The sequence below is a fragment of the Rutidosis leptorrhynchoides genome, chromosome 2 (assembly GCF_046630445.1).
Source record: "Rutidosis leptorrhynchoides isolate AG116_Rl617_1_P2 chromosome 2, CSIRO_AGI_Rlap_v1, whole genome shotgun sequence".
NCBI classification, from domain to species: domain Eukaryota; kingdom Viridiplantae; phylum Streptophyta; class Magnoliopsida; order Asterales; family Asteraceae; genus Rutidosis; species Rutidosis leptorrhynchoides.
Window position 1 is genome coordinate 577,460,825 of NC_092334.1, and position 20,601 is coordinate 577,481,425.

General features: G+C 31.7%; 1 protein-coding gene across 2 annotated transcripts in view; it reads right to left on the bottom strand.

Moving 5' to 3' along the window:
* Positions 1 to 6,366: 6,366 nt before the first annotated feature.
* Positions 6,367 to 20,601, bottom strand: part of LOC139894597 (uncharacterized) — a 104,718-nt gene continuing 90,483 nt past the window's right edge. The window contains exons 1-6 of one of the 2 annotated variants that reach the window (XM_071877982.1): positions 13,405 to 13,529; positions 11,486 to 12,516; positions 9,533 to 10,666; positions 7,998 to 8,198; positions 7,686 to 7,841; positions 6,367 to 7,417 (exon numbers count right to left, since the gene is read on the bottom strand). In XM_071877982.1, coding sequence (XP_071734083.1) covers positions 6,470 to 7,417; positions 7,686 to 7,841; positions 7,998 to 8,198; positions 9,533 to 10,666; positions 11,486 to 12,373 — 3,327 coding nt within the window. In that variant the 5' untranslated portion in view covers positions 12,374 to 12,516; positions 13,405 to 13,529 and the 3' untranslated portion in view covers positions 6,367 to 6,469. Of the gene's footprint in view, positions 7,418 to 7,685; positions 7,842 to 7,997; positions 8,199 to 9,532; positions 10,667 to 11,485; positions 12,517 to 13,404; positions 13,530 to 20,601 lie in introns of those variants that run through there. The other variant, XM_071877983.1, reaches the window with a different exon arrangement.

Below are 20,601 nucleotides of genomic sequence, written 5' to 3' on the forward strand. Positions count from 1 at the left end.
TTATTTCTTCAACGCGTTTTTCTTTATTTATTTATTTATTTTATTTTCTGTTTTTAATTTTTTTCTATAAATAAAAGATAGTTAATAAAACTTATATTTTTATAAACTAAAATAGAAATAAAGAAACTTATAAAACTTAAATATTTAACAAAATCTTAAAAATACTTATATTTTTGTTTTTCTTTTTATATTTTTGAATAATTAAAACGTATTTTTACAAAAACGAATTTTTAATAAAAGTAAACAAAAAATCTTTTTTTTTTTTTTATATTAGCGTTGCGCTTCTGGCGTTTAAGAGTTTTCCCCGGCAGCGGCGCCAAAAATTACTTGATGTTATGCGAGGTGTATATAAAATAGCTTATATTTTACTAGGAAAAACTATTAAATACGATACAATTTTACACAAGATATTTATTTATTTAGAGAATGGATATACTTAAACCTTGCTACAACACTTATAGGCAGTGTACCTAATCGTACAGTAGTGTAGTTTTTAGTAAGTCCGGTTCGTTCCACAGGGAATCTTTTTTAAACAAAGCTCAACGCTATATTAGTTTACTTTTATAAAAATACAAACATATATATATAAGTAATATTATTATTATAAAGGGGGGTTTTTACCGTTTAATGACCGGTTTGTCGATTTTAAAACTTTAGTCGCAGTTAAAACCTAATGTAAAATATTAAATAAATAAAAGACTTAAATTAAAACTTAAAGTAAATAACGATAATGAAATTGCGAATAATAAAAGTGCGATAAAATAAACTTGCGATAATTAAAAAGTACGATAATTAAAAGTGCGATTAAACAACAATAAATAAAAGTGCGATAATTAGAAGTGCAATTAAATATAAAATAAAGGAAATTAAATATGAAATAAAAGAATTATGCTTATTTAAACTTCCGTAATCATGATGTTTGACGTGTTGATTTTAGTTTTATGCCCATGGGTTAATTGTCCTTTGTCCTGGATTATTTAATCTGTCCGTCTGATTTTTGTCCATAACAGTCCATCAGTCATAAATATAAAGTGCGAGTGTCCTCGTCAAATTATTATTATACCCGAAGTTAAATATTCCAACTAATTGGGGATTCGAATTGTAACAAGGTTTTAATACTTTGTTTAATGAATACACCAGGTTATCGACTGCGTGTAAACCAAGGTTTTACTACTTTGTTAACAATTACACCAATTACCCTTGAATGTAATTTCACCCCTGTTTTAATTATTCTAGTGGCTATTAATCCATTCCCGTGTCCGGTTAAATGAACGATTATTCGTACATATAAATACCCCGCCCATCGTGTCCGATTGAGTGTATATGGTAATTTATAGGGACGCCCAATTGTAAATCTTTATATTAACATTAACAAACTTTCATTTAGTTAAACAAATATAAAGCCCATTAATAGCCCATAGTCTAATTTCCACAAGTGTCGTTCTTTTGTCCAAACCCCAATTATGGTACAAAGCCCAATTACCCAATTTTAGTAATTAGCCCAACATCATGATTACTTCGTTTTAAATAAGCATAATAATAACTTAGCTACGAGACATTAATATAAAAAGGTTGAACATAACTTACAATGATTAAAAATAGCGTAGCGTTACACGGACAGAATTTCGACTTACACCCTTACAACATTCGCTAACATACCCTTATTATTAGAATTAAAATTAAAATTAAAATATAAATTATATATATATATATATATAAATTTTACGTATGATAAGAGAAGAAAAAGATATGAATTGTGATCAGAATTCGGTTGGCTTTATAGGGAATTTCGATTTTTGGGGCTCCGCGACTCGCGGCAAAATCCTCTTCAAACTCCGCGAGTCGCGGAGAATGTATTTACAGCTCACACCCTTGGAGTCTTTCTCTGCCGACGGTTTATAATATATATATATAATATATATATAATTAATATAATTAATTATATATTATATTATATTTATATACATAGTTAACTTGTAATTTTTAGTCCGTTGCGTCGATCGTTGAGAGTTGACTCTGGTCCCGGTTCCCGATTTTCGAACGTCCTTGCGTACAATTTTATATTTTGTACTTTGCGTTTTGAATCTTGTACTCTTGTAATTTCGAGACGTTTCTTATCAATAATTGGAACCTTTTTGATTGTCTTTTGTACTTTTGAGCTTTTTGGTCGTTTGCGTCTTCAATTCGTCGAATCTGTCTTTTGTCTTCACCTTTTATTATTTAAACGAATATCACTTGTAAATAGAACAATTGCAACTAAAAGCTTGTCTTTCTTGAGGAATAATGCTATGAAATATATGTTCGTTTTTACCATTATCAATATTTAGCCCAACATCACGATTACTTCGGCTCAATTAAGCATAATAATAACTTAAATATGAGACATTAATTTAAAAGGGAAGAACATAGCTTACAGTGGTTATTAATCGCGTAGTGTTACACGGACATAATTCCGAATTTAAAACCCGTAAAATAAACGTTACATAACCCAAACTAACTAATATAAAACTAAACTATATATATATATATATATATATATATATATATATATATATATATATATATATATATATATATATATATATATATATATATATATATATATATATATATCATTGAGGAGAGAAAGATGGATATGGTGTAAATATTTCGTCGAATTGCATCGCCTTTTATAGTGGGATTTGGGTCCTGGTGTGCTCCGCAAGTGCGGAGGTTTTGTGGCTTACAGCTCCGCGAGTGCGGAGCTTCGAATTCCAGCTCACGCAGAAATTGGATCCTAGCTTGCCGACGTTTATTCATTTAATATATAAATATAATATATATATAATTTACATAATTAATTATATATTATATTATATTTATGTGAATAGTTAATTTGTAATTTTAGCTCCGTTGAGTCGCACGTTGATAGTTGGTTCATGTCTCGGTTTCGAATTTTCGAACGTCCTTTCGTACGCTTAGATATCTTGTACTTTGCGTTTCGCGGCTTGTACTCTTGTCATTTTTACACGTTTCTCATCAATAAATTGAACCACTTTGATTGTATCTTGTACATTTGAGCTTTTTGGTCATTTGCGTCTTCAAATCGTCGTTTTCTTCTTTTGTCTTCGCACTTATTTATTTACACGATTATTACATAAAAATAGAACAATAGTAACTAAAAGCTTTACATATTGGAAGGATATTGATACTAAATATATTTTCATTTATAGCACTATCAGGTACCCTGCAGCTTGATTTGACAGCCAACCTTCTCTTTCCCTTAAGGTTTTAACCCTTCCTCTTCTCCCTTTTATTTGTGCTTAATTTCCATTCAAACTCTTACTTTCTGGAAACCTTTCTTAAATCTAAATTAGTACGCAAAAATACGCAGTTTCGTGAAAGTAATAAATATAATTAAAAGTCGAAAAAGTCGGGTCGTTACACTTCTAGCCACGACGCGGCTTAAAGCGTGGAAACAGAACTGGTGCCTTTTTTTTTTACCCAAAAGGCATGTTGGTCCAAAACGTTGCTTATCAATCCCTGGTGCCTTTTTTACCAAATAAGTGGTGTTGTTTCCCAAGAGATGTATCATTTCATTATGGTTACATATGAAAAGTTGTGACTCTTCATTCACACCTTTTTGTCAACTATAAATAGAATGCTTCTTCATTTGAAGAAAAGTTCCAGATTTTTCCTTCTCTTACACTATAGCATACTAACAAACATTCTCTGCATTATACTTTTGCAAGAACAACTTTTCTTGGTCTAGAAAAGATTGTTGAACTAGTCTTATTTCAATATTGATTTCGTGCAACCCAAGATCAATAGGGGCAAAATACTTTATTGAGAAAGTATTTCACGATTCTAGTTTGAGTCCGGTGACATTATCCTATTGAGCAATCCATATTTCCTAACAATGAGTAGACGAATGAATCCATATATATATATATATATATATATATATATATATATATATATATATATATATATATATATATTAGCCGGAAGTAAGCGAATAAGCAGTATATTCACTACTAAAACACTCGAGTGTTCTATGCAAGTTGGTATGTACGTGTCGTCAATTAGTTTTACGTGGCTTCATTCTTGTTAAAACTCATCATGGAAGTAATAACAAGCACCTTAGTCATTCTTACTCATCTTTTGAGATAAATTCAAACGTATTTCATTTAGTTGTTTATATATCTATGTGGAACTTGCTAGTTAATCCATATCTCCGACATGCATATTTATTTAATTAAATTTTGAATTCAACCTTTGTAGTTTTTAGTGCTTTTAGTTATTTAACTTCAATATAGTTTATTTATACATATACATATACCACATATAGGCAGGCATATGCATACTTATTATATATTAAAAATCATTAGTTATATTAATCATGATATATATTTTAACTGTTATCTAAAACATCATATCTTTCATTAGACACTCCTAACAAAGCCCAATTCGATCAAACATACATTTTACGTGACCATCGTTACAAAACGAATTCATTTCACCATTTAATAAATTATTCACACATAATTTATCATTTCATTTTTCTAATTAATTTCTATCAATTAACCATAATTTGTATATAACATGTAAATTAGATACTAAATATCATATAAAGTTACTTATTTCACGTAGGCTAATAATTAGGGTGTTACAAATCTACCACCATTAAGAAGATTATGTTCTCGAAATCTGGACGTTCTTAAACAATTAAGTTTTTTTTTAACTCTCATCATAGTCATTGCTTTCAAAATCAAGTTTAAACCCAACTAAGTTATGTTCACTAAAATCGTTAAAATCGGTTTAATCAAAGTCGTGAGACCTTTCAGCCCGACAGTGTAGTCGATTCGTCTAGTACTCTAGTAAGGTCAATAGCTTAAAGAAGAACCGCCAAACACAAATTCACTAGAGTTTCTAAATTTTATCATAAATCCTTCGAAGAGTCAACAAAAGACAAATCTTTATCACACACAATGGACAACTAGATATCAATTAGATACATCTGAATCAATTCACTTAGATAAATCATTTGAGTTATTGTAATAAAACGCACTCATAGACAACCCGTCAACTATCACCCAAATCATATCATTTCCTCTATAGGTTTTAGGAAATTTTGCTTTCTAAAAATGAGCTTTTTCTCAAACGCTAGTTGTATTTGTTTTAGTTTTATATCCTCCGTCTAAAAGTTCTAAACTCTTTTAACTAAACGACACATTTAATTAGATACGAGTTTTTCATAAAAAGCTCGCATCCATAATTTCATAATATAACTTGATTATTATCATGTTCAATGTAAATTTCTAGTTTTTTTAAAAATTGGAAAAACTACATGGTGCAAAATAGTGATTAAGACCTTAAATTAAGTTTTGTGTTGTCTTATGAGCTTAAGTTGATTTTGTTACTGATATATTTTTTTTTTTTAACAGCGATTGGGATCACTCGAGGGAGACTAAACCACCCGTTGCGATCATCTCTCGTTTCGACTATGTCGATACAGCGATAATAACCCCGCCCCTATCGCTGCCCGGGAGGAAACCTTGAAACCGATCCAAGGGCACGGCCAGGTAAAACCACCCTCCCCTTTAACCCCCAAACAATATGGGAAATGTGTCATGGGTGGATACTTCATGACAGATATGAAATTGTATTTTTTATACGTAACCAATGGGGGTCGAACTCCTGATCTCTCCTAGAGGAGGCAGGCCACCAACAGCTAGACCACATCACAACTTAATTTTTGTTACTGATATTAGCTCTCGCTGTGTATTCGTTTGCCTATATCAATATGTGTATGTATATATTTGTTTATTAAGAATTGTTTTCATAAGAATCCAATTCAGATTTTGTTTTATGGAGGCATGATAGTTAATGTTGTGTTCATATGTGAGCCTTTTGTTATGTTGCTAAATGCTCTGTCCTAGTTGAAGACATTTACTATATACATACAAAATGTTGCTCTAAACGTGAGGCGAACGTAATCGTAAAATTCCATCATTTAAACGTAACACGACCAGTGGAACGTAAAATTCATTTTTAAATGTTGAAGATACAAATGAAATTAAATTCCATCACTTTTAAAGGAATGCCAATTTCTTCAAATGGTGAAGTGTTAAGATTCCAACGGAATCTAATACCTTTGAATTTTGTGAACCAAACACACCGTACAATGAAATTCAATTCCAATTTCGTTAGAATCCCATGGGATTCTATCAACCAAACCGAAGTGAACCTAAGTTTCATTGTCAAAGAAAAAGTAAATAATTTGTGCCCATTTTAGGCATGCAGTTCCGTCTTTAAATTGTTGTGGGGGAAAAGACCTTTCAGGCTAGAAGGAAAGGGAAAAAAAACATTGATATATAAGGGAAATGTCAAATAAGCTTTCATTGGGCCAACCAACACTACTTTGAGTTTCACAAACATAAAATAAGCATAATTTAGTCTAACGAAATGCTAATAGAAAAGGTAAATCTCATAACCCATTAATAAACCCCAGCTCGGTTTCAATCTTTGCCCATTGGCTAGCATCAATTTTGGTAAGGAATAAACTCTTCCACTGTACATACTCAAAAGAATACTGTGCTTCCATGACTGCCCTTAAGCTCTCGGGTATCAATTCCATAACTGATTTGATCTCAGACCCAATTGAGCGAATCAATTCATAATCTGGATTCCCACTCTCAACTTGGACTTTCAGTTCTGCTATTTTGGACTTAACGACATATGAAATCAATTTCTCTTGATCCAAATTTGCTACCTCTAGCATTTGTATCTTTGCCTTCTGCTCTGCAATCACATTATCTTGCAACTGTATTTTGGCCTTCTGATTGGTGGACACTTGATCTAGCATCTCTATTTTAGCCTCAAACATCACTTTCTGCTTTGTGATAACTTGATCTTGCACCTTTCTTTCATCCTCATACATCGCCTTCTGCCCGGTAATAACTTCATCTTGCATCTGTATTTTAGCATTCTGCTTTATGATAACTTGATCTAGCATCTGTATACGAGCCTCAAACATTGCCTTTTGCTTTGTAATAGCTTGCTCTAGCATCTTTATATTCGACTCTTGCTTAGTATTAACTTCATCTTGCATCTGTATTTTCACCTCGAACATTGCCTTTTGCCTTGCAATAGCTTCATCTTGGATCTGCATTTTAGCCTCAAACATTGCCTTTTGCTTTGCAATAGCTTCATCTATCTGTATATTCGCCTCGAACATAGCCTCTTGATTAGTAATAGCTTCATCTTGCATCTGTATATTTGCATCCAACATTTCCTTGTCTTGGGTTATTATTATAGTATCAGCAGCTGGTTGTTGTTGTTTTTCTAAATCCAACTTGGCCATCTTTTTAGCCCCTGCATCATCATCATCATCATCATCATCATGTACCTGCTGGCTGCACCTCTTCTGAGGCACCTACAATGGGAATAAAATTCTATTACAAAAAAATAATGTTACATTAATAAGTGCATATAGATTGTTTAAACTTACTATAAGAAATTATAAGTACATATAGATAGTTTATTCTTACTAAAAGTGAGTAAGCAAATCAACTTCACACAGCTGCTAAATGTGACAAGTAATAGAATTGTTCCCACTAACAGATGCGTAAAAAAGTAAAAAAAAAAAAAAAAAAAAAAAAAAAAAAAAAAAAGGAGATTAAAAGTAATCAATTTGTAATTACTTTATCTCGCATTTCTATTTCTATTTCAGAATCAAACATCTCATTCTGTATTGTAGTAACTTGATCTTGCGTCTGTATTTTTGCCTGCAACATATTCTCACTTATAGTATCCGGTACTTTTGTTTCTGCTTCCAACATTGCGTCATCATGTATGTTCTGCAAACAAAATAGATTGCTATACATAAAAAACAAAATAGACTCCAACTAGTGGGAGCTGAACAATTGTATTCACGAGGATACATCATTATATAGTTCAAGGGGTTTTTCAATGTTTAATTTTTCATGAGAATTAAACTGAGAAGTTGTATTCACCTGAGGATAATCTATAATGAAAGTGGCAGCTGGAGACTTGTCAAGAAAGTAGTTTTTCACTTCAACAGGTACAACTACATGTTCCCGTTTTGTTAGGCTGTACTCATATCTTATCTCCAGAAACGTATTCATCTTCAAACACTTCAAGTTATTGAATGGACAAGGTTCAACCAACAATTGATCCACACATGATGAAAGAGCCTTGGTAAATATTATATACAAAGAAAAAGAAACTTTCAGCACTGTGTTCATACATGCACAAAAAGATAAAATGCAATATAACTACTACAACAAAACATTTTTATTTCATTCAAGGAGCAGCCTAATCTATTAGATAATTCTCTTGGTTGAGGAGATCTAAGTAGGCCTCTAAGTGAGCTTGCAAGAATTTCATCCTAAAAAACAATATTTTTATCGTGTAATAGATCAGTTTAAAGTAAAATTGTTGTCCTCATCTTTATTCCCAACGTAATTAAACTATTAAACTCTAAAGGCATCTTCATTGTATGCACCGAAACACCAAAATGGTGTAATATTTGGTGTAGAGTTTCTCCAATCCAAGACACAAAAATGGTAATATATATATATATATATATATATATATATATATATATATATATATATATATATATATATATATATATATATATATATATATATATTGGTGTAGCAATCCTTAAAAAACCCCATGTTACATCACACTAAACTTTGCAATTCACTTGTGTTGTATATACCTAACATAAAATTAGAAACCAATTCATGAAAAACAGATAAGTGAAAGGAACTAACAAATACCCTTACATATTCTACAATATAGAATATGGGTTTAACTTTTTTTCTATTTTTTTTTTATAAATGTTAATTGTACCTTTGTTAACAAATAATGAAACTGATTATTAACAACTAACGTAAATCTTATTTATAACTAAATTAAAACGAAGCTAGTATGTAACTCTAATGTAAAATAGTTGTTATAGACATCTGTGATACATCGGGGTGAAAACATGTTTCGTGTGATAAAGATTCTCTTTTTACATGAAATGAAATGGGTGTGAAAATTTAATTTTCTTAGGCGAAAAAAGAGAAATTAGATATAAATAAATCCAAAAGATCTAAAAAGGTTACAAGTGATACAGACCAATGTCAACGATCTAATTGAAACTGCCAATTGACCAATTAAATGAAACAAACCCTAACATCAAACAAACAATAATGCATCCAACCACCTGCATCATTGTACGTCTTAACCGACGGTGTAAGCATTTGATGCATACATTTATGTAATCAGAAATTAATTTAAGAATCTCCAGTGAAAGCTCTTTTCTATAAAAGAAAAGGTTTAGAAAGCTTTTTGAGTAATGTTTTTTCATAGGTTTGTGATTCGTACGAAGAAAAGCTTTTTGACATTGGATTTAAAGCTTTTTTGAAAAGCTTTACTGATAAAAAAACTAAATGGCATTGTAAAAAAAACCTTTTTACGTTGGAGATGCTCTTAGTAACATGTATAAAAAATTACTTATGACGTATCTTTATACCTTAAGGATGTACGGATCTAGGATAAGAGATTTGGCACTGTAGAGTTTTTTGAATACACCGACTAATTGGGAAAGACGTGTCTCCTTCGGAAAATAAAAATTAACCTCGGGCCATGAGAGATTGACTTTTTCCAGAGAATCAAAACCCCGTGTAGACTTCTGTAAAAGATCACGGCAATGAAGTACATGAACAGAATCAACAGATGCAGTTAGATTCTGAAGTTGAGGAGCAACCACGTTAAGAACCTTTGGACCAGAGTATCCAAATGTGACTGAAAGATTAGAAAGTTGTGGGGCGCAAAGATTTAATTCATCCAAGCCGTTCATGTTGATACGGCATAAGGTGAGGTCCTTTAGGTTCACACACTTGGAAAAAAGGTTGATGTGTTTATTTTTACCACCATCTAAGTCGAAATATCTCAAATTTAACTTTTCCAAAGCTGGAAAGTCCCAACCTGATTCTGATATGTTGCATCTTGCAAGACTCGCGGTACGATAGCACTCGAGTTCAAGGGTGAGATCCACAAGAGCCCGACAATTGAAAAGAAATTGTGGGAATTCAACATGTTTTGTACCGGACCAAACCAAAGTCAGTCGCGTAACGTTATGCAAGCCAGCATAGTTCACAATACTTCTGCTAGTTGATTGATTAGCTACTCCCCGACATCTTAGCTCCAATACAGAAACTTCTCTATGATGGTTGCGATGTAACAAAGCATGCTTTGCAAATTTATTAAAACTGTGCATATCGGGAAACTCGTAACTATCTAAGTTAAGTTGGGGTAATAAAGTCCAAACAAGCTTCCATTTTTTGGACAATGAACTAGTTTGCATAGCATACTTCAAGTCAAGAAAAGAGAGAATGTGCTGAATTATATCATCTGGCAAGTTGCTTATTCTATCTTCCTCTGCCACCATACTTGTTCTCTCAACCTGAGGATAATATGTAATGAAAGTGGCAGTTGGAGACTTGTCAAGAAAGTAGTTTTTCAGTTGAACAGGTACAACTACATTTTCCCGTGTTATTGCTCTACGGCCATTTCTTGTCTCCAGCATCGTATTCATCTTCAAACACTTTAAGTTATTGAAAGGACAAGGTTCAAGCAACAATTGATCCATGCATAATGAAAGAACCTTGGTACATATTAAATACAAAAAAAAAAGAAAAAAAAAAAGAAACTTTCAGCACTATGTTCATACATGCACAAAAGGATAAAATGCAAAACGATGTAGACAGGTTATGCTTGGCGACTTGCACCAAAAGACCAAAATTTGGAGCAATATTTATATCGTATACACTAAACTCTAAAGGCATTTATATTGTATTTCATTCTTTAAAAAACAGTTATATTCAAAACATAACTAAACTACTAAACTCTGAAGGCATCTCCATTGTATGTACCAAAAGACGAAAATGGTGTAAAATTTGGTGTAGACCTTCTCCAAACAAGACACCAAAATGGTGGAAAAACTTGGTGCAACTAAATTAATAACCCCATGTGACATTTAATTTCTTTTTACCGGAGAAATTTAGATCCAAAAAAAATCTTAAAAGGTTACAGGTGATACAGACCAACGTCGACGATCTAATAGAAAATGCCAATTATTGATGCATTCAACCAGCCATGTCATTGTACGTCTTAACCGAAGGTGTAAACATCTGATGCATACATTTATGTAAACATAAATTAATTTAGAGCATCTCCAGTTAAGCTCTTTTTATATAAAAAGCTTTAGATGTCTAAGTTTTTAGAGTAAAGCTTTTTTTATAGGTTTGTGAGTATAATTTTTTATGAAGAAAAGCTTTATGTCACTGGATTTAGAGCTTTTTTTGAAACTTTTTTGTTATAAAAACTAAATAAATGGCATAGTAAATAACATTTAGAAATCTTTTACATTGAAGATGCTCTTAATAAAATGTATATGAACTTTACTTATGAGATAACTTTATACCATAATGATGCACGCATCAAGGATAAGAAATTTGGCAGTGTACAGTTTCTGGAATACACCGAGTAGTTGGGATAGACATGTCTTCTTTTCCGATACATAATAACTTTCAGGCCATGAGAGATTCACTTTGTCAAGAGAACCGAAGCCCTCTTGACAATGAAGTAAATCAATAAAGTCAACAGATGCGGTCAGATTCTGAAGCTGAGGAGCAACCACGTTGAAAACCTTTGGGTAAAGTTCACAAAAAGTGACTGAAAGATTAGAAAGTTGTGGGACACAAAGATTTAATTCCTCCAATCCATTCATGTTCATCCCATGTAAGGTGAGGTCCTTTAGGTTCACACACTTCGAAAAAAGGTTGATGCGCTTATTTTTACCACCATCTAATTCAAAATTGCTCAAATTCAACTTCTCCAAAACTGGAAAGTCCCAACCTGATTCTGATATGTAGCATCTAGGAGTACGATCCTCGATTGCAAAGGTGAGTTCCTTGAGAGCCCGACAACGGAAAAGAAACCATGGACATTGCTGATGTTTTGTACCGGACAATACTAAAGTCAGTCGCCTAACATTATGAAAGCCAGCATACTCCACAATATCTCTAACAGTAGTTTGCTTAGCTGCTGCTCCCATGCATCTTAGCTCCAATACAGAAACTTCACTAAGATTGTTGCGATGTAATAGAGCATGGTTCACAAATTTATTAAAATGACACGCATTGGAAAACTTGTTACTATCTAAGTTAAGTTGGGGTAATAAAGTCCAAACAAGCTTCCATTTTTTGGACAATGCACTAGTTTGCATAGCATACTTCAAGTCAAGAAAAGAGAGAATGTGATGTATAATTTCATCTGGCAAATTGCTTATTCTATCTTCTTCTGCCATCATACTTGTTCTCTCAATCACGAATTTTACAAATGTAACCTCTTTAGTCCATTAAACCCTTCAATATTCTTTCAAAAAGTTCAAATTTACTCTAACTTTGTTGTGTACGCTTCAATCCAAGGTGCCTGATCATGTACATCGGTGAACTGAAAAAAAAACGAAATAGTATACTTAATCTTATCAAATACCGTAGCAGGATAAAGATATATAAGAAAAATAGAAAAACAAAGTTTTGCTATGAACTTCTCACTCGCAGTTATTTAAGAGCAGACTCATACACATCGTGCATACAACTTTCCTAAGTGGTACTTGCACCCCTAATAAGTATTTAGTGTACATTTATACATATGGTGAGTTCATTTTTATACCCTTCCAAACTTGAGACTCATTAAACTAACCAAAATGGACCCTTGGTTAACAAATTGATGTTATAGAAGGCTGTAAGTGTGTGCAATCATTTTTGTAAGTTTCACTTATACAATCACACATTCCTTAATAAGTAATCACAAATTACAAGTTACTATTGATCCAATTATTGATCCAAGGGTCTCAAATGAACTTCCTATTCTATATGTTTTAACTTGAAATTATATGCACCAATCACTGTTAGCCCTAAAAAATAAAAATCCACTACTAAATTCTAGTAGCATATTTACAACTGCATATATCCTAAATGTATAAAGCAAAATCATTTTATACAAAATGAAACATTAATCACACAATAAAAGATCAAAGGTTAGTCAATTTCATATTTCTATTCTTTATAAAAGTGAGTTATTCATTCGTTCACAGCTTGTTTCCTCATATCTAAAAGGTAACCAATAATGTCGACCTAAAATTTATAAGGTTCATGACAAACAGCATTAAAGAGCGTAGACTCACTTTTACCGAAGTACATTATCTAAATTGTAACTCTAATGGTAGATGATTACATATTTTTATGTGAATAAAAATGCTGTAAAACCTAACGATATCATAGTTTATAAAGTTTGATATTTTAATCCGGAAAAATAGAAGATGAAGAAGGAGCTTACTGTTTACAACTCACTAGTACCAAACGAAGCGACTGCGGTTCACCATTTTAGGGGTTGGAGGAATTGGGGAATTAGGGCTAGCTGTTAGCGTACGAAATATGAAAAGGTTATGATTTTTTTACTCGGTATATTTCGTGTAATTTGTCGAGTCCAATCTATATACGGTTTCTATTAAATTAAAATTCTATAATAAAAATATCATTATTATATTAATTCTTTTATTAAAAAAATATTTAAACATGGTGGATTATGTCATTAATCTAAATAATTTCGAATTAAAATTAAATTTTATTAATTAACTAGTAAAATGACCCGTGAAATTACGGGTTTGTTTAAATGAAACAATTTAATGACATGTTTTAGGTATTACGTGAATGTAAATGCTGAAGTCATTTATTTTAATGACTCGTTTGACTAAGAAACTTGTTGTCTTTATAAATATATAGAGACATTTATTTTCGCATACATATGTAACGTAATTAATTTCATAAAAAGAATCCATATTTGAATATTAATAATGTAATAATTATAATTATGATTATTATATTAAAAGTAAATAATAATAATAAATTTCGTTCAAAGTTGAGTATTTATATTTTTAATAATAATAATTATTATTATTATTATTAGTAATAAATGTCTTTTAAATTTTTTTAGAAAATTAAAATTACAATTTAGGAGAGATTAGTATTTTCTTTTATATTTTTTTTATTATTGTTTTAATTAAAATTAATATATAATTATGACATCATTATTATGAAAAGTAATTAACTTAATTATGACATCATCATTTTAGAGTTTTATATGACTATATAGATTATTATTATTAAATCTTATTAATAATTATTTTAATATTTCAATTATTAAAATTAAATAATTTTAATTAATTATTTTAATTAATTATTTTGAATTGAGTACGAGAAGGTATAAAAGTTAGGCAGAAAGAAACTAATTCTAAATTTATATTTTAATTACACTTTTAAAATAAAATGACAACCAATATTATCTCTTATTATTTGATGTGGATCGTATAATATGCATTTTAGGTGTTTAATGAAATATTCAGCTGACGAGTTTCTTAGTCGGACTCTGTAGTTCCACAGGTCATTAAACAAAATGACTTTAGCATTTACGTTCAGTTAATACCTAAAACATATCATTAAACTGTTTCGTTTAAACAAACTCGTGGTTCCACGGGTCATTTCACTAGTCTAGTCCTAATCTTTTACTTCTTAATTGTAGTGACCCGAACTTTTCCATGTTTATATATATATTAAATGAAATTTTTATTTACATGATTAAGTGTTTCCAACATGTTAAGCAATCAAACTTGTTAAGACTTGATTAATTGAAATAGGTTTCATATAGACAATTGACCACCCAAGTTGACCGGTGATTCACGAACGTTAAAACTTGTAAAAACTATACGATGACATATATATGGTTATATATATAGTTAACATGATTTTATTATAAGTATGTATCTCATTAGGTATTTTAACAATGAGTTATATACATAAAAATAAGACTATTAATTTAAGAAACTCGAAAACGATATATATAACGATTATCGTTATAACAACGTCTTACTAGGTACATATGAATCATATTAAGATATTGATACACTTGGTTAATTATGTTAAATGATAAGTAAATATATTATTAAGTGTATTAACAATGAAATACATAGTACAAATAAGACTACTAACTTAATGATTTCGAAACGAGACATATATGTAACGATTATCGTTGTAACGACATTTAACTGTATATATATCATACTAAGATATATTATATATCATAATATCATGATAATATAACAATTTAACATCTCATTTGTTATAATAAACAATGGGTTAACAACATTCAACAAGATCGTTAACCTAAAGGTTTCAAAACAACATTTACATGTAACGACTAACGATGACTTAACGACTCAGTTAAAATGTATATACATGTAGTGTTTTAATATGTATTCATACACTTTTGAAAGACTTCAAGACACTTATCAAAATACTCCTACTTAACAAAAATGCTTACAATTACATCCTCGTTCAGTTTCATCAACAATTCTACTCGTATGCACCCGTATTCGTACTCGTACAATACACAGCTTTTAGATGTATGTACTATTGGTATATACACTCCAATGATCAGCTCTTAGCAGCCCATGTGAGTCACCTAACATATGTGGGAACCATCATTTGGCAACTAGCATGAAATATCTCATAAAATTACAAAAATATGAGTAATCATTCATGACCTATTTACATGAAAACAAAATTACATATCCTTTATATCTAATCCATACACCAACGACCAAAAACACCTACAAACACTTTCATTCTTCAATTTTCTTCATCTAATTGATCTCTCTCAAGTTCTATCTTCAAGTTCTAAGTGTTCTTCATAAATTCCAAAAGTTCTAGTTTCATAAAATCAAGAATACTTCCAAGATTGCAAGTTTACTTCCAAGTTTTCTAAATCTATTCCAAGTAATCATCCAAGATCAAGAAACCTTTGTTACTTACAGTAGGTTATCTTTCTAATACAAGGTAATAATCATATTCAAACTTTAATTCAATTTCTATAACTATAACAATCTTATTTCGAGTGGAAATCTTACTTGAAATTGTTTTCGTGTCATGATTCTGCTTCAAGAACTTTCAAGCCATCCAAGGATCCTTTGAAGCTAGATCTATTTTTCTCATTTCCAGTAGGTTTATCCAAGGAACTTGAGGTAGTAATGATGTTCATAACATCATTCGATTCATACATATAAAGCTATCTTATTCGAAGGTTTAAACTTGTAATCACTAGAACCTAGTTTAGTTAATTCTAAACTTGTTCGCAAATAAAAGTTAATCCTTCTAACTTGACTTTTAAAATCAACTAAACACATGTTCTATATCTATATGATATGCTAACTTAATGATTTAAAACCTGGAAACACGAAAAACACCGTAAAACCGGATTTACGCCGTCGTAGTAACACCGCGGGCTGTTTTGGGTTAGTTAATTAAAAACTATGATAAACTTTGATTTAAAAGTTGTTATTCTGGGAAAATGATTTTTATTATGAACATGAAACTATATCCAAAAATTATGCTTAAACTCAAAGTGGAAGTATGTTTTCTAAAATGGTCATCTAGAAGTCGTTCTTTCGACTGAAATGACTACCTTTACAAAAATGACTTGTAACTTATTTTTCCGACTATAAACCTATACTTTTTCTGTTTAGATTCATAAAATAGAGTTCAATATGAAACCATAGCAATTTGATTCACTCAAAACGGATTTAAAATGAAGAAGTTATGGGTAAAACAAGATTGGATAATTTTTCTCATTTTAGCTACGTGAAAATTGGTAACAAATCTGTTCCAACCATAACTTAATCAACTTGTATTGTATATTATGTAATCTTGAGATACCATAGACACGTATACAATGTTTCGACCTATCATGTCGACACATCTATATATATTTCGGAACAACCATAGACACTCTATATGTGAATGTTGGAGTTAGCTATACAGGGTTGAGGTTGATTCCAAAATATATATAGTTTGAGTTGTGATCAATACTGAGATACGTATACACTGGGTCGTGGATTGATCAAGATAATATTTATCGATTTATTTCTGTACATCTAACTGTGGACAACTAGTTGTAGGTTACTAACGAGGACAGCTGACTTAATAAACTTAAAACATCAAAATATATTAAAAGTGTTGTAAATATATTTTGAACATACTTTGATATATATGTATATATTGTTATAGGTTCGTGAATCAACCAGTGGCCAAGTCTTACTTTCCGACGAAGTAAAAATCTGTGAAGGTGAGTTATAGTCCCACTTTTAAAATCTAATATTTTTGGGATGAGAATACATGCAGGTTTTATAAATGATTTACAAAATAGACACAAGTACGTGAAACTACATTCTATAGTTGAATTATCGAAATCGAATATGCCCCTTTTTATTAAGTCTGGTAATCTAAGAATTAGGGAACAGACACCCTAATTGACGCGAATCCTAAAGATAGATCTATTGGGCCTAACAAACCCCATCCAAAGTACCGGATGCTTTAGTACTTCAAAATTTATATCATATCCGAAGGGTGTCCCGGAATGATGGGGATATTCTTATATATGCATCTTGTTAATGTCGGTTACCAGGTGTTCACCATATGAATGATTTTTATCTCTATGTATGGGATGTGTATTGAAATATGAAATCTTGTGGTCTATTGTTACGATTTGATATATATAGGTTAAACCTATAACTCACCAACATTTTTGTTGACGTTTAAAGCATGTTTATTCTCAGGTGAATACTAAGAGCTTTCGCTGTTGCATACTAAAATAAGGACAAGATTTGGAGTCCATGTTTGTATGATATTGTGTAAAAACTGCATTCAAGAAACTGATTTCGATGTAACATATTTGTATTGTAAACCATTATGTAATGGTCGTGTGTAAACAGGATATTTTAGATTATCATTATTTGATAATCTACGTAAAGCTTTTTAAACCTTTATTTATGAAATAAAGGTTATGGTTTGTTTTAAAATGAATGCAGTCTTTGAAAAATGTCTCATATAGAGGTCAAAACCTCGCAACGAAATCAATTAATATGGAACGTTTTTAATCAATAAGAACGGGACATTTCAGTTGGTATCCGAGCGTTGGTCTTAGAGAACCAGAAAATTTGCATTAGTGTGTCTTATCGAGTTTGTTAGGATGCATTAGTGAGTCTGGACTTCGACCGTGTTTTCTTTAAAAATGATTGCTTAACATTTTTGTTGGAAACTATATATTATTAACATGTATATATTATGTGATATATTAATCTCTTAACATGTTTGATATTGTGTGATAGATTTATACCTCTAGCACAAATCCCATTGACTCACCTAATAATAACGAAGAGTCGAATATATATTGGACTGATTCACAAGTTCCCGAAGAGGAACCGGAAGAAGAATCAGAACCGGAAGAGGAGGAACCGGAGGAGGAAATAGAACCGGTGGGGGAAATAATAAAACGGTTAAGTAAGAGAAAATCCTCAACCAACCGACCAAGGTTAATTATGGTCAATGGTGTTTCTGCCAAGGAAGCAAAATATTGGGAGGATTACCTACCAATTCTCCGATGAATCGGATTCCGACGAGAATTCCGATGATGTTATAGAAATTACCCCAACTGAATTTAAAAAGGCAAAAGAAAATAATAAGGGAAAGGGCATAAAAATAGAGAAATCTAATTCCAACCCCGATGAACTTTATATGTATCGTCAACCCCCGAAGCCCTTAAGTTGTAACAATGACCCGGGAACCTCTAAACCACCAGGTTTTTCTAAACCGTTGTGGAAAACGACAGCTCGTATTAGGGGAACATCATATATCCCTAGAAACTTGGCAAAACGAACCAAAACAGAAGAAGAAGAAACGAGCGAGTCGGAATAAGATAGTTGTATTTGTGTGGTGTAATATATGTAATATAGTGTGCTTATGCTTTATGATATATGTAAAAATTGCTTGTATTAATAAGTATTTTTTTTTTTTTAATCTAACTCTTGTCTATTTTACAGTATAAAAACACAAAATGGATAGACAACACAATATTTTAAGAGACCTACCCGGAGACATGATTGATGAAATCTTGTCTAGAGTCGGTCAGAATTCTTCGGCACAACTATTTACGACGAAATCAGTTTGTAAGACATTCGAAGAACGTTCCAAGAATGTCTTGGTTTATAAGAGACTTTCGTTTGAAAGATGGGGGATATCACATTGGGAAACCCATAAGTTACGATGTGTTTACTTTGACGCATATATTGCGGGGAACCCAAATGCTATTTTACGCAACGGGTTAAGAAATTATTTTGACTAAATGTATCCGAATATAGGACTTCATGATTTAGAAAAAGCGGCTAACATGCAACATAAACAAGCATGCTATGCTTACGGGTTAGTAATGTTCGCTTCTCACCAAAGTGAGAAAAAGAACATCGGGCTACAACTATTAAACAAAACGTTCCCACAAGTGACGGAGTCGGTAATTGGGGTAAGAAATGAGGTTTTTAGGTTATTACGATACTGTTGGTCATTACGTAACCCTCGTCCCTTTGACGACGTTACAACACGCTGTCTTATCAACGGCCATAACGGTTATGTTCCACAAGACCAAGGATGAGAAGTAGTCCTAGTAAAACCAGAATGCATGACTTGTTTCTGGAAGTATGAATTACGTGTCTTTATTGCCCTTGCTGAACGACTTATGTACTAGCTAGAATTATCTTCACAACTATCTTGTATCAAAGTTATTGTGTGCTATATTTCATGCTTTATGTAAAATAAGCGGTATTGTAAGTTTGTAAAATATTGTATAAAAGTTTGAACGCGAAATATTATTATAATCAGTTTTTCATATAGAATTGTAGTAGTTGAATTGTATATTAGCTACTAAGTATGAACTTAACGGGTAGGTACTACCAGAATTTAAACTTATAAAACGCTAATATGAAGAAAAAGCTTTTATAAATGAGTTCATATTATGCTACGAAATACTATTAACTACTCTTAATATTCTGTATGATTAACTTGTTCCATTTGACTATTTTGAAGGAAATGGCACCGACTACTCAACACACCGTGAATATGAATGAAGAGGAATTCCGTACTTTTCTAGCTTCAAACATAGCCGCAGTACAGGCTGCGCTACATACCAATAATAACCTTGGATCTAGCAGTAAAGGAAATCGTGTAGGATGCACCTACAAAGAATTCACTGCCTGCAAACCTTTGGAATTTGATGGAACCGAAGGACCGATCGGATTGAAACGGTGGACCGAGAAGGTCGAATCGGTGTTTGCCATAAGTAAGTGTACTGAAGAGGACAAAGTGAAGTACGCTACGCATACCTTCACAGGTTCTGCGTTAACATGGTGGAATACCTATCTAGAGCAAGTGGGACAAGATGATGCGTACGCACTACCGTGGTCAGCATTCAAGCACTTGATGAACGAAAAGTACCGTCCCAGAACCGAGGTCAATAAGCTCAAGACAGAACTTAGAGGGTTACGAACCCAAGGATTTGATATTACCACGTACGAAAGACGATTCATAGAATTATGCCTATTGTGTCCGGGAGCGTTCGAAGATGAGGAAGAGAAGATCGACGCGTTTGTGAAAG